The sequence below is a fragment of the Eleginops maclovinus genome, chromosome 16 (assembly GCF_036324505.1).
Source record: "Eleginops maclovinus isolate JMC-PN-2008 ecotype Puerto Natales chromosome 16, JC_Emac_rtc_rv5, whole genome shotgun sequence".
Taxonomy (NCBI): Eukaryota; Metazoa; Chordata; class Actinopteri; order Perciformes; family Eleginopidae; genus Eleginops; species Eleginops maclovinus.
The window spans coordinates 11615453-11628423 of record NC_086364.1 but is presented as its reverse complement, the minus strand read 5'-3'; the positions used below and the strand labels follow the sequence as shown (position 1 = coordinate 11628423).

Below are 12971 nucleotides of genomic sequence, written 5' to 3'. Positions count from 1 at the left end.
TCAGCAGCTGCTGTAAGTGCACTCTGGCAGAAAAGTTGGGGCGAGTTGTACTTAAGTGCTCGTGTGGTCATCGCTTGAAAATAACAACAGTCTTTGTACAAAGATGTTGATGACATTTTAAGTGTCAACTTCTTTTAGTTGAATAGTCCAGGGAAAGCCACAGATTTTTTTATTTGTTTTTTTGTCTGAACATTTGATTTTGGGATGTAGGGAGAATTTCTACAATTATTACTTTTATATTACCCACCCTATCTTGAATCTTTTGCAAGGGTAGGGTTACCGCAGCCTGGGCAAGATAATATTTAAAAAATGTGAATTTCTGAGGAGGCCCTGCTGTCCAAAAATAGAGTATCATTAGTAAGACAGGAGTATGTTGGGGTTAAAGTTCAGGTTCAGGTTCAGGTAATAGAAACTTAAAAAGCAATGGCACACAGCTAGAAAAGCAACATTGAGACTTACTGACAATGAATGTGTGGGGAAAGGCTCATTATAAAATTGCAAGACAGGGTAGCTCAGGATCTTTGGCTGTGAGGAGAAAAGTCTATCTGGTGGATAGTAAAGATTAACGTTGGAGTTTGGAGCAGTGGGAATGTGATGGGAAGGACGGAATGCCAGAGTGAAAGGAGTACAGACAACAATAGTATGTACTGTTAGCAGCATTTTATTTTGAAAATGGTAATTGTTCCTTTTTTATATATTGTTTCCCATCGTGAGAGAAGGAGATATGTAGGTCCCGCTCTTCTGCCTCCACTGCCGTGGTCTAGTCCTCTTCTGGGTTTGTAACTTGTTTTTTTAACTTGTCTTTATACTTGGGTTTTGGTCTGCATTTTATTTTTAAAGAGCTTTATAAATAATTTAATGAAATTCTTTGAGTTTTTCAAAATGTTTTTTTAACATTCCCCGAGAGCAAGTGCACTTTGCAGCGCTCCTCCAGAGTGCAACGCTTTTCCCAAACCTAACCCGATAATCAAATGTTTATTCCATCATTAATATCCACCAAACTCAAATTTAAAAGCAAAAATAATTAATTTATGATTTGATTGTTAAATATGAAGCACTTCATCATAATTTATAAAAAATAGTATGATCTGCAAAGCAATAAATATAATACATAGTACACATACGTATGTTACATTGTATTCAAGTACAGTACTTCAGGGATTGTCTTGTTCCTTTGTTATTAGCAACCGCAGTAATACATTCTCCCCTGATGAAAAGCAATCAAGTATCAGACAATGTTTGGAATATTTCTTCTACTGGCACATTTTTATTGATTTAAGTTAATAGGAAATAACTCCCGGACACAAGACGCCATCTCAATGCTATTAGAAGAAGAATTTAAATGAAGTGTAACTACCCGCTTAGCGCCTGCCTTTAGTACCAGATATTCTCCGTGTGAAGCATGAAAACACATTTCAACACCTGCTTCTTACTGCTGTCAGTGAGAGGGCTTAAATAGTATTGTACCCTGACCTTTGGGTGTGTTAAGGGTTGCTATGTAATACAGTCAAGGATTATTATGTAATATTCGAGTGTACATTACCTCCAAGCTTGACCATTAAAAATGTCCTACACACTAACATGGTGGTGCTATGGTGACATGTATAACATGATTGGGTGTGGGGGATACAATAAGTGTGAGCCTGTAATCTGTGAAGGCCTGCTGGGAGCCTTTCAGAGACTTTGTGAAGTTTTCTTGGTTCTCTGATTGACAAGGCAGGTGCTTCCTCCCTCTCACTTCTGGCTCATTGTTTTATCTTCGCTCTCAGTATGAACACCGTGGATGTTTTTAATCTAGAGTAAAGGAAACAATTGTTGTTTAGTACTAAATTATTGTGAATAATGCAGTGGTGGAAACCATTGTGTAATTTACTTGTGTACCAAAAGATACAACATTATAAATATTCAATTACAACTAAAAGTCCTCTATTTTAAATAAAAAAAGAAGTGCCAGCCAAAAGTGAAAGTATATATTCTCTAGTAATGTCCCCAATAATTGATTGGTTATATTTCATGGCATTATTAAATGTGTAACAGCATGTTTTTGTTGTAGCTACTTGGATTGAGCACATTTTAACTCAATATACAATCGTGTAGTTTCTTGAAGGCTCCAGATAAATCTGAGGATCATAATGATTAATGGTATAGAAAATAATAATAATAAGAAAACGTGTGTTTGTTCTATGGACTTCTCTGGAATATTCATTTTATGATGAGTAGAGCTTCTAGTTATATATCATTTATAATGAGGCAACCATAGTTAAAATGTCCAGATTTACAGTGTGATAATGACAGGCTAAAATCAACTCTCCCCCCAACACTTTAGTGCAACATAAACCTCATAACTGCTTCTAAATCATAGCATGTCAAGAGGGGGGGGGGGTTGTCCTGCCGATCACATGGTGTCAAGCTGACATTGGTGATATCCAGGCGACAGAGCCATGGGATTTATGGGTAACTGCTGCTATGCTTGCGGCGACCTGTTTCATGTATGAAGCCTCCCTCTTCTGCTTACCCTGCCCCCCTCCACTCTTGTATTACATCATTTACCTTTTATCCTCTCGCCATGTTATTAAAACCTTGAAAGCAATCGGATAGCTTGTCAATTAACTGTTGAAAGTGTTCATAGTGCATAATATCAATAAATCATATCAATCCACTCACATTTGAAATGATTTACAGCCTCTAGGCCTCTTTTGCATTTTAGTTCTGTATATCACACTATCCATTCCTTTATGACACAACAGGAAGTGTGCTCTAAAGACATTGATGCACCTACAAATGACATGTGCCTGCAGTGAAGGGCAAAGCTTAAATGTATGTTTATTTAGATTAGAGAGTAGGAAAGGAGATAAGTAGTCTTATCTGTTTTGTGAGAGGAGTAATACCAATACTGATGCAGTGGGTACTGTGGTCAAAGCTACCAGTTATTTCAACCGCAATCTCATTTGAAGACTGATTTAATTAAGGTTTCCCATTAACCTAAATCCAAATGTTGGTTTTTAGATTGTCCTGGTTAAGTTATATAAGCTATGTAAGGTTTCTAGTTGTCCTGAGCAGCCACGCAAGTTGGAGTAAAGCGTCAGACTTCATAGAGATGTGCGAAATGTGACAGTCATTTGAATATGCTTATTTAGGGACCATCCAATAAGAAAGGATTTTTTTCCTGAGTACACTGAACATTCATCAGGCGTATAAATGCACAGCTTAACTTTATGTATGAACCACTCAAACTTGCTGGAAACTGACCTGGAAAGATAGATGGTAGAACAGACTGTAAAGAGATTTATCAAGTCCTCTGAAGTCTGTAGTTTTAAAGCACAACAAGAAGCTGTGGTTTCTCGATACTGTTTTTTTTTTTTTTTAAAGCTGAACAACAGCTATCTCCTCCAATAGAGTTTAAGTGTGTGAGTCTTTTACTTTTTAAATGTTGCATGTGATTACTACGATTGTTAAGTAGGTCCATTTTACTTGGATATGACGTTGTTATTTTTAGTTGTATGATGATTTTTAACCTGTAGTCTGTGATACACTTGTTGAAAGCAACATGTGTTCACAGAATGTGCGGTCTTAGTGTATTTGCAAACACACATGATTCCATTCCTAATGATCACCACAATCATGTGTCTCAGTGTTGGTGTCCCCCAGCTTCTTGGTAGATGGACATACATCACAAACCCTGCTGATAGGCCTCTCATGATTCATTAGTGTTTTTGCTGAAAGTAGAATAGTTGAGATTGTTGAGTTTTTAAAGGGGAATAAGGAGGTAGACTTGAAACACTTCAAAACAAGTTTTAAATTAGAACATTGTGTAACCCTGCTGATATCACATGAATACACACAGCTTCTCTCTCGGTGTAAACTCTGCCCCCACCTGACAGAAGCAGATCTCTTTTCTAACAGATTACTTTCGTATTTTGGCTCACTTCCTTCTATTTCTCCTGTTCCCCTCAGCTGTTGTTATCATCTTATTTCATAGCAAAAGAACGGCTGTGACGAGCAGTCGCAGGACAGGACAGTGCGCTGTGTGACTCTGTATGTCATTCTGAGAAAGGCCTGGCTGGCGATTGGATGAGGCCAGAGGGCACTGAAGTGTTGAAGCTCAATGCTGAGCCTCCAAAAATAAGAGGATGTTCCTCACAGTTTGACACGGGGACTAAAAGCAGCCAGACTGACTGACTGACATGAAGATGAGGGTGGGCAATGTTGCCACAAGGATTTTGGGACATTCTGTTTCTACAGCTGTGCTGTTTTGAGTCTGTGATCCGTCTTCCTGACTCATGAATATAAATACTCAGAAAGTTGGTAGGAGGATGAAGCTTGGACGTTCACTTTGGCTCCCCACAATGAAGGTAGTGATCCAGGAAGACAAGTGTTTCCCTGGAAGTTTAGACTGGACTGTCTTTTACATGTTGAGCTGTATCCTTGCTCTTAACATGGCTTTTGTAGGATTTCAAAATGGAGTGTTAGCATTTATTTAAATCACCAATGTAACCAACAGTTGCCGTCTTAAAGGTATGAGGCTCAAGGCTAATTTGTATTGTTTTTGTTAAGGTAAAACTACACACGATAGTTTATTGATGGCAGGTTTGAATAGGGACAGATCGGTTTCTCGGCGTGCAGTGCACAAAGCTATGCAACAAGCTTGAATTAACAGGCGGGTTGCTTTAGTAAAGCTAGTCTTCTAACTTCACAATTGATGAAAGGCTAGTGTAGTCACCATTGGGATATCAGCTTAACATACTATAGACTGACATATCACAGTTAAAACTTCTTCAATAACCACTGCAATGGGCAAAAACTGTTTCCCAAAATATGTAAGGATCCTGCAAAAATGATGAGTCATTTGCACTTTCTTGGACTAAAAAAACAGATTCCAAATTCCACTATGGCGACATAAACACAAATTTGAGTAATTTCTCTACCTGGCAGGTAGTACCTGCTGTCTTTACTAACGGTACTAAGTGAATACTGCCACAACCGTTTGCACTTGTTGGGGAACAGAAGCAGCTGCTCTTATGATAAACCCCCAGCTGCATTAAAAAGGAATAGACAACTAAGTGGAGAAATTCCAAATTGACACATAAGTGGTCCCCCCCCCCTACACACACACACACACACACCAGTGAAACAATCCCTTCACAAATGCTTTTAAATTTATTTTCTAAATAGAGGACCATTTTAAAACAAATGTGAATCTCATACTTTCTTGAATGAGGCAGCGAGTTTTCAAAATGTGCCGTTATAAGTTAGATGTTTAATGTAATTAAATAGATAAATGATATATAATATATAATGTATGCTACTTTCCAGGCTCATACGTAAAATGTTTGGTTTGTACAATAAAATGTTTTCAGGCTTAAATGTACAATACGCACTGAGAAAGCGAGTTTTTCACATTTAATAGTACATTTTTTTCATTTAACCCCTGGGTGGGAAGTGTGCAGGAGAAAAATTCATTACGTTTAATAAAACACAATAAAGTCCACAAAAACCGTTATTTAAAATTGATTTTGTTTAATTCATAGCAACATTGTTTAAAAGCAGGATTAATATTATTTTTTCTTACAGGCATCAAGTAGCCCTAACCCTTTTCCTACTGTTACTACTGCCTGGTGTATGTGTATCTCAGTTAATGTTAAATATTCTACACCATACTATTGTTATCTTAGCACTAAGACTGTATAATTCTTAAGTCTGAATGACAGATGAGAAAAAAAGCAAGCCAAGTAATAAATACTTTATTTTCACATTAGTATTAAAATGCAGTTGTCTGCAGGGCACAATATCTCCTTTATGCTGTACAAGTTTAAGCTGCGTTTTTGACGGACATTGATCATTCTTAAATAGCATTATGTACAGCAATTAAAATCTGTGTAAGAGAGTTATTGTTCAGGAAATGTTAAGCAAAAAAAACGACAAAAAAAAGAAGCTCATCGGCCGCCTCCATTGGCTGCTCCACCCCCGGCTCCTCCACCTGATTGGTCCTGAGCACCAGACATCATGAGGAAGAGAACGAGCGGCACGATGTACATCCACTAGAGAGGACAGGAAAAATAAACATTTGTTTTGTTCGAAAAATGTCAAATGATCACAGAGATCAATCCCCGATAGACATCCCAGATTAGGTTCTATTTATTTTCTGAACAGAAGAAAAGTTAAAATTGGGTGAAAGGGTTAAGAATAAAGAATTCACTCTCAGGATCAAGACCAAACACATGTCTAACATATTCACACAGAAAACTAAGTTTTAGGATTTCTTAATGATTACAGCATGGATGTTTAAAGTACTTCAATATCCTGAAAATTTGAGTTCTTTCAGTCATTGTTATAGAAAGTATTTGACATTGAACCTGGAAAAAACCTCAAGAGTGGAAAAGAGGGAACAAGAGGGAACAAACAATGGGATGGTGATTCAGTTAGTTCTGTTGCTCAGAAGTTAGATTGATAAGTTGACAGGAGAGGTAGGAGGACATAGAGAGCCACGAGTAAGAAAACAGTACTTCAGTGGGAATCAGCTCTGCTCACTGCCTCCCCCTGCTGGGGGCTGTGCTGAACTGGAGACCATGAGGAAGATTGCTCCTCCAAGAATCAAATACCACTGGAACACAGCACAGCACCAAGTCAACACCATCACCGGACACAGCAAGATACACTCAGCAGCACAGAGATCATAGAAGGAGCTTAGAGGATCCGGGCAATAGGACACAGCTCACTGATGGAATGTTTAAGACACATGTCACCTACTCGGACTGACAGCTCAAAATGTCAGTAGACAAACACATTGTCAGCGCTGACTGATTTTCACATTTAAATTTGTGGGCAGAATAACTTTAGATGACCAAGACTGCATGGCAGTACAGAGTCAGGTCATAAATCCTACTTAGGATTCAAGGATTTCAAACAATCACTAGTCTGGCAATTGGTAAACAAATGTGCTTGGGCTGTTCTGAGAGCTTCAAACTTACTCCAATAAGGACCCCCTTTTAAAGACTGCCTGAAAAGAGCAAGTCTTGAACCAGTTCCAAACAACTTCTGATCTGCTTTGTTTATGGTGTGAAAGCAAAGCAAAGCAAACCAAACAAGAGGACTGTGTAAAAATAGATATATCATATAATAAATAAAGGATTTAAGCATAGAACTAGAAAACTATTAAATCACTCCTTTTGTTGTGAACCTTTGAGAAAATGATCTCATAATCTATCCAAGAGAGGGAAAGGCTGTATTCATCAAATTCGTCAAAATTAAACACAAAATAAATTCTTGCACTTCAGCATTGATGTCCCCATTTTCTGTGTAAAACATGCTTCATGCAAAGAAAAAGTTAAGGTGGGTCTGATAGAGAAAAAAATTAGCTTAATTAGCATTTTTTATATGGGTCATTTAAAATCATCAGAGCCCAATTACCGAAGGCAGATAATAAATCTTTGGGCCCTGCCTGCTGGCCTTATCAGCAGTGTTCAGTCAGAGTACTTACATATTTAGCAAAGAAAGATTTCTGCTCTTGTGGATTCTTTCCTTTCTTCTCAGTTTCCTTTTCCATTATTTCAAGGAACAGAGTCGTCTCAGGTCTGGAAGAAAGTTGGCAATTAGTATTCAAACAAACCCCAAAACAGAAAGTGTATCTGAAAGGCATAGCAGCGCAGAGAGAATTGTTTTACCTATGGGGAGATGATGTAAAGCTTCTACGCCAAGGCAAATAGAGCTGAAACAAAGGCTTCTGAAAAAACTACCCAAGAGGATTTCTCTCATGCACAGACAGCTACAGACACAGGGCCAGGAATGTTCTAACAAAAGCAGTCAGGCTTTATCTAGCAGGTGAAATCGGAAGGAGGAAGGAATACAAAAATAAAACAAATACATGAAATAGGACTGACCCCGGTGCATTGACAGGACCCATGACACTGAGTGTGGTGTTGAAAACTTCAAGGTCAACCTCATCCTCAACCTCAGTGCCTCTGCAGGCTCCAGGGAACGTCACTATGGAGACACCGATGAGGTACCCGGAGACGTCAGTGTGGAGGGAGATGACATCACTCAGATGGGACTCAACCATGGCACACTGAGGATCAGAGCAAAATGCAAGGTTCATGTTTTCATAATAATCGGCTGGAAAAGAATACACCTTTGGGAAAACATAAAAGCTGGTAGCTTCAGTCAACAATGTTGATTATCATAATAATGTACCTGACTGGGGATCAAGTCATTTATAGTACTTTTGTCTAAACAAGTAACTTGCCTTTGTAATAACCAATAATTGTACCTAACAAGGAGTGCCATTTTTATAAAGGCACTACGACGACTATAAATGTTTAACAAAAAAAAACCCACAACAACACTTTTAATTAAATATCAATTACACAATATTTAGAGTGGAAACAGAACACAATAAAATATGGTAAATCAAATATAATAACAAAACACAATCACAAAATGAGAGACAACTATTAGACAGTTAAAAACTACCTGTAGTTATGGGCTAAACCTTTGCTTTTTGAGGCCAAGAAACCCTTTATTGTTATGAATTCATCTCATTATACAGTGGGGCAAAAAAGTATTTAGTCAGCCACCAATTGTGCAAGTTCTCCCATTTAAAAAGATGAGAGAGGCCTGTAATTTTTATCATAGGTACACTTCAACTATGAGAGACAGAATGAGGAAAAAAAATCCAGAAAATCACATTGTAGGATTTTTAAAGAATTTATTTTCAAATTATTGTGGAAAATAAGTATTTGGTCAATAACAAAAGTTCATCTCAATACTTTGTTATATACCCTTTGTTGGCAATGACATAGGTCAAACGTTTTCTGTAAGTCTTCACAAGGTTTTCACACACTGTTGCTGGTATTTTGGCCCATTCCTCCATGCAGATCTCCTCTAAAGCAGTGATGTTTTGGGGCTGTCGCTGGGCAACACAGACTTTCAACTCCCTCCAAAGATTTTCTATGGGGTTGAGATCTGGAGACTGGCTAGGCCACTCCAGGACCTTGAAATGCTTCTTACGAAGCCACTCCTTCGTTGCCCTGGCGGTGTGTTTGGGATCATTGTCATGCTGAAAGACCCAGCCACGCTTCATCTTCAGTGCCCTTGCTGATGGATGGAGGTTTTCACTCAAAATCTCACGATACATGGCCCCATTCATTCTTTCCTTTACACGGATCAGTCATCCTGGTCCCTTTGCAGAAAAACAGCCCCAAAGCATGATGTTTCCACCCCCATGCTTCACAGTAGGTATAGTGTTCTTTGGATGCAACTCTGCATTCTTTCTCCTCCAAACACGACGAGTTGAGTTTTTACCAAAAAGTTCTATTTTGGTTTCATCTGACCATATGACATTCTCCCAATCCTCTTCTGGATCATCCAAATGCCCTCTAGCAAACTTCAGACGGGCCTGGACATGTACTGGCTTAAGCAGGGGGACACGTCTGGAACTGCAGGATTTAAGGCGTAGTGTGTTACTGATGGTAGCCTCTGTTACTTTGGTCCCAGCTCTCTGCAGGTCATTCACTAGGTCCCCCCGTGTGGTTCTGGGATTTTTGCTCAACGTTCTTGTGATCATTTTGACCCCACGGGGTGAGATCTTGCATGGAGCCCCAGATGGAGGGAGATTAGCAGTGGTGTTGTATGTCTTCCATTTTCTAATAATTGCTCCCACAGTTGATTTCTTCACACCAAGCTGCTTACCTATTGCAGATTCAGTTTTCCCAGCCTGGTGCAGGTCTACAATTTAGTCTCTGGTCTCCTTTGACAGCTCTTTGGTCTTGGCCATAGTGGAGTTTGGAGTATGACTGTTTGAGGTTGTGGACAGGTGTCTTTTATACTGATAACGAGTTCAAAAAGGTGCCATTAATACAGGTAACGAGTGGAGGACAGAGGAGCCTCTTAAAGAAGAAGTTACAGGCCTGTGAGAGCCAGAAATCTTGCTTGTTTGTAGGTGACCAAATACTTATTTTACCGAGGAATTTACCAATTAATTCATTAAAAATCCTACAATGTGATTTCCTGGATTGTTTCCCCCATTCTGTCTCTCATAGTTGAAGTGTACCTATGATGAAAATTACAGGCATCTCTCATCTTTTTAAATGGGAGAAGTTGCACAATTGGTGGGTGACTAAATACTTTTTTGCCCCACTGTATACATATTATATACCTTACAGTGAAATCTGGCTCTCCAACACTAATACAGCTCTTAATAAATTAAAACTCTCACAGTGCCCTAATACTGTTCATTTTATAGCACATTTTTGTGAAGTTCATTTCCTGGTTATAATAATGTAAATACATACCGCTCTGACAAATGCTGTCAGGTAACCTTCCATCTGTCGCTCTGTCTGTCTGTCTGCCTGCAGGAAAACACGAGGCACTCTGATCCTGTACAGACCGTCCACTGCAGCCACTTCCTGAAGTATAAAAAAACAAACACAGTTGTTAGGGATGCAGGTTCAAACCATGCTAATCACACTAATACTTTTTCTATGACCTCTGGCTTTCTGACCACAGATTATCAATGATCATTACAAAATGTATGATGAATATGATGAAAATATGAAATATTTGCTGCAGCCATCTGGTCTGTAGTTGGATTCAGGGATTTTGTTTGGACACATCCTTTAAAACACATCATATCTCACCTTCAGTTTGGTCCTGTCTTCCTCTGACAGCTGGTTCTGAGTTAGTGAGACGCTGGGCTCCCTTCCAGCTTTCAGCACCAGAGCTCCACGCACTCGAAACTGTGCTACATCATCTGGAAGACAAGGGACAACAGACAGTGAGCAGAACAAAACACATGGCTGAATGACAAGAGGATATACTGCATTTAGTTTCACCTACACAGTTTTGAAAATATCCACACTTTCTTTAAAAAGTGCATACACCAAAATAGATTAAGCAGAATGAGGTTTGGTGTGAAGGTTTCTCCATTCATATATGGCGTTAGCACAGGTAGCACAAGGCTGCTTGGTCAGCTTGAAATTTGAATTACGTGCTATCATCATAATAATAAAATAATAGTAACATTTTCTCACCAACTTCAAATGAGTGTTCAAGAGGTACAGAGAAACCCCCAAATTCAGTTTCCATGACATCGCCAATCTGTTAATAAAAATGGAAATGATACCGTTAGCCTTCACCGGCTTGTAGCTAATGCTAATCGCATTGCTAACAGGTGTAGCTACCGTTTAACGACAGTTAAATAATATGGGTAACCAATGCAATTGAACTCTTACCCTTCTTCCGTTATTACAAAATACAAAATCAGTGCACAATACAAACAATACAGTGGAAAGAAATGCAATGTTAAATGCTAGTGGACGAGCCATTTTGACAGTCACCGGAAGACTTTGTCAAGCGTACGCTACAACATTAGTTCCACTTCCGGTGTGTTATTTCACATCAAAAGTCTCATAAATATTTGTATTTCTATTTACAGCATTTTTATTAATATGAATGACTTTGTTGCAGTACTTTGCCTGTATTTATATTCCAACTCTATATGGTAATGTGTGTACCAACATCAAGGCAAATTTATTTTAGTTAAGAACTTAATTACTAATCCTAAATCTGATACTGTTTTAAGATGTTATTTTTGGCAAATGCAGCAGACCCAGTTTAGTTAATCTTAATATCACCACAGCTTTACATCGTCATCTTAAAATATGCATAATAATTTTTGGAGGTTCAGTCGCAGGTTTTAAGATAAATACATCTTCACCACTTCAGCCTGGAACCTTCATAAAGTTTATCTATCCTGCATTATTAAAGTTATGTCCTGACTTATTTGCGTTCATGTTGTTTATGTTTATCTTTAAATATATATATCAGCTTACTTTGCTTTTTACTTCTGTATGTTTCTGAACATGTCGATTGTGTCATCTGCTGCCAGAGCTGCTACAAACTGTTTTCAGGCTTTGAATTTATATTTTTAGCATTTTGGTGTTTAAAGTAAGTTCCATGTTGACATGCATCTAATGAGTCAGGTCTGCATGTGTGCTGCTGTGTTGTAGCTGTCAGCAGCAATTTTATGTGGAATTTTCTGTTTCTTGGTGAATGAAAGAAATTCTGTCTTGGGCTGAATTTCACTAAATTGCATTTAGTGTTGTTCTAAATGTTGGGTGAAGCGCAACGTAATGAAAAATGTACCTTAAAGTCAAGTTGAGTTTTTAAATGTAAAAAAAAATGTGTGTGTTAATCTATTAGACCTAATATGATCATTTTGTTTTTGGACAGCTCAGTAACCCTATTATACTTGGAACAATGTAGGATTTATATTTTGATATTTTGTCATTATAGCAGGTGAACAGAATATAATCTAGACCTGTTGTGAATATTACCCCTTGATCATTGATGCACTGACACAGCCAGGGCCAGCAGAGACTGCTAAGAGACCAGAAAAGACCCTCAACCTTCCTCTCACCCTCACCCCTCTTAAAGTGCCATTTCATCAGCTGAATAATACATAATAATGCCTTCCTTTGATGAAGAGTGCTGTTCTTGTTTTTAAATTCTCAAGTCAGCATTCCATGTTGTACCTCAGCTGAGTTTTGTTTACCTAAAAGTATTTTTTAGGAGTCAATCTGTTCTGAGTCACACAGAGCAGAAGACTGCAGTTTCACTTATCTTAAGACCAAGAGCAGCATCTTATATTCAGATCGTGTCTATATCCAGCTGGGATGGACTACAGCTACAAGAATGACCTCTTGTGATAAGATCTGACATCCCTGTACAAATGTTGGGTGTTATCTGTGGGAAACCGTGATGATTATTGAGGAGAGAATATACTCAGTTAGTTCTGGCTGAAAAGCTGGAGAGGAGGATTGATTTGGCTGTTTGATCTCCTGACTCTGACTCCAAAAACTTGACTGAGGCGTTTAACATAGGCAAATCTACTATAACCAGGTGTGTCCAGAAAGCTTGTAATGTTAGCAGCTACCTCCTGGTGGCCTAAGAGTTTAGGATGCTGACCATGTAATCAC

At 38.5% G+C, this 12971-nt stretch overlaps 1 protein-coding gene across 2 annotated transcripts; it reads right to left on the bottom strand.

Annotated features, from left to right (window-relative positions):
• Window positions 1–5725: 5725 nt before the first annotated feature.
• Window positions 5726–11365, bottom strand: emc10 (ER membrane protein complex subunit 10). Of its 2 annotated transcripts, XM_063904866.1 has the most exons (8): window positions 11226–11365; window positions 11025–11091; window positions 10632–10744; window positions 10287–10400; window positions 7878–8062; window positions 7478–7571; window positions 6504–6601; window positions 5726–6038 (listed from the first exon to the last, which is right to left on the bottom strand). In XM_063904866.1, the coding sequence occupies exons 1-7, from the start codon at window positions 11316–11318 to the stop codon at window positions 6515–6517; spliced, it is 753 nt and encodes a 250-aa protein (XP_063760936.1). In that variant the 5' UTR covers window positions 11319–11365; the 3' UTR covers window positions 5726–6038; window positions 6504–6514. The 2 variants fall into 2 exon arrangements, with proteins under 2 accessions (XP_063760936.1, XP_063760934.1); XM_063904864.1 differs by lacking the exon at window positions 6504–6601.
• Between the last annotated feature and the right edge of the window lie 1606 nt (window positions 11366–12971).

Excerpts from the sequence above, each read along its gene's own strand:
- emc10 (XM_063904864.1), bottom strand. The coding sequence starts at position 11,318 with ATGGCTCGTCCACTAGCATTTAACATTGCATTTCTTTCCACTGTATTG. Across the intron at positions 7,572-7,877 it reads GGTCCTGTCAATGCACCGGG|ACCTGAGACGACTCTGTTCC; the intron begins GTCAGTCCTATT and ends ACTTTCTTCCAG. Across the intron at positions 6,039-7,477 it reads AATCTTTCTTTGCTAAATAT|TGGATGTACATCGTGCCGCT; the intron begins GTAAGTACTCTG and ends TGTCCTCTCTAG.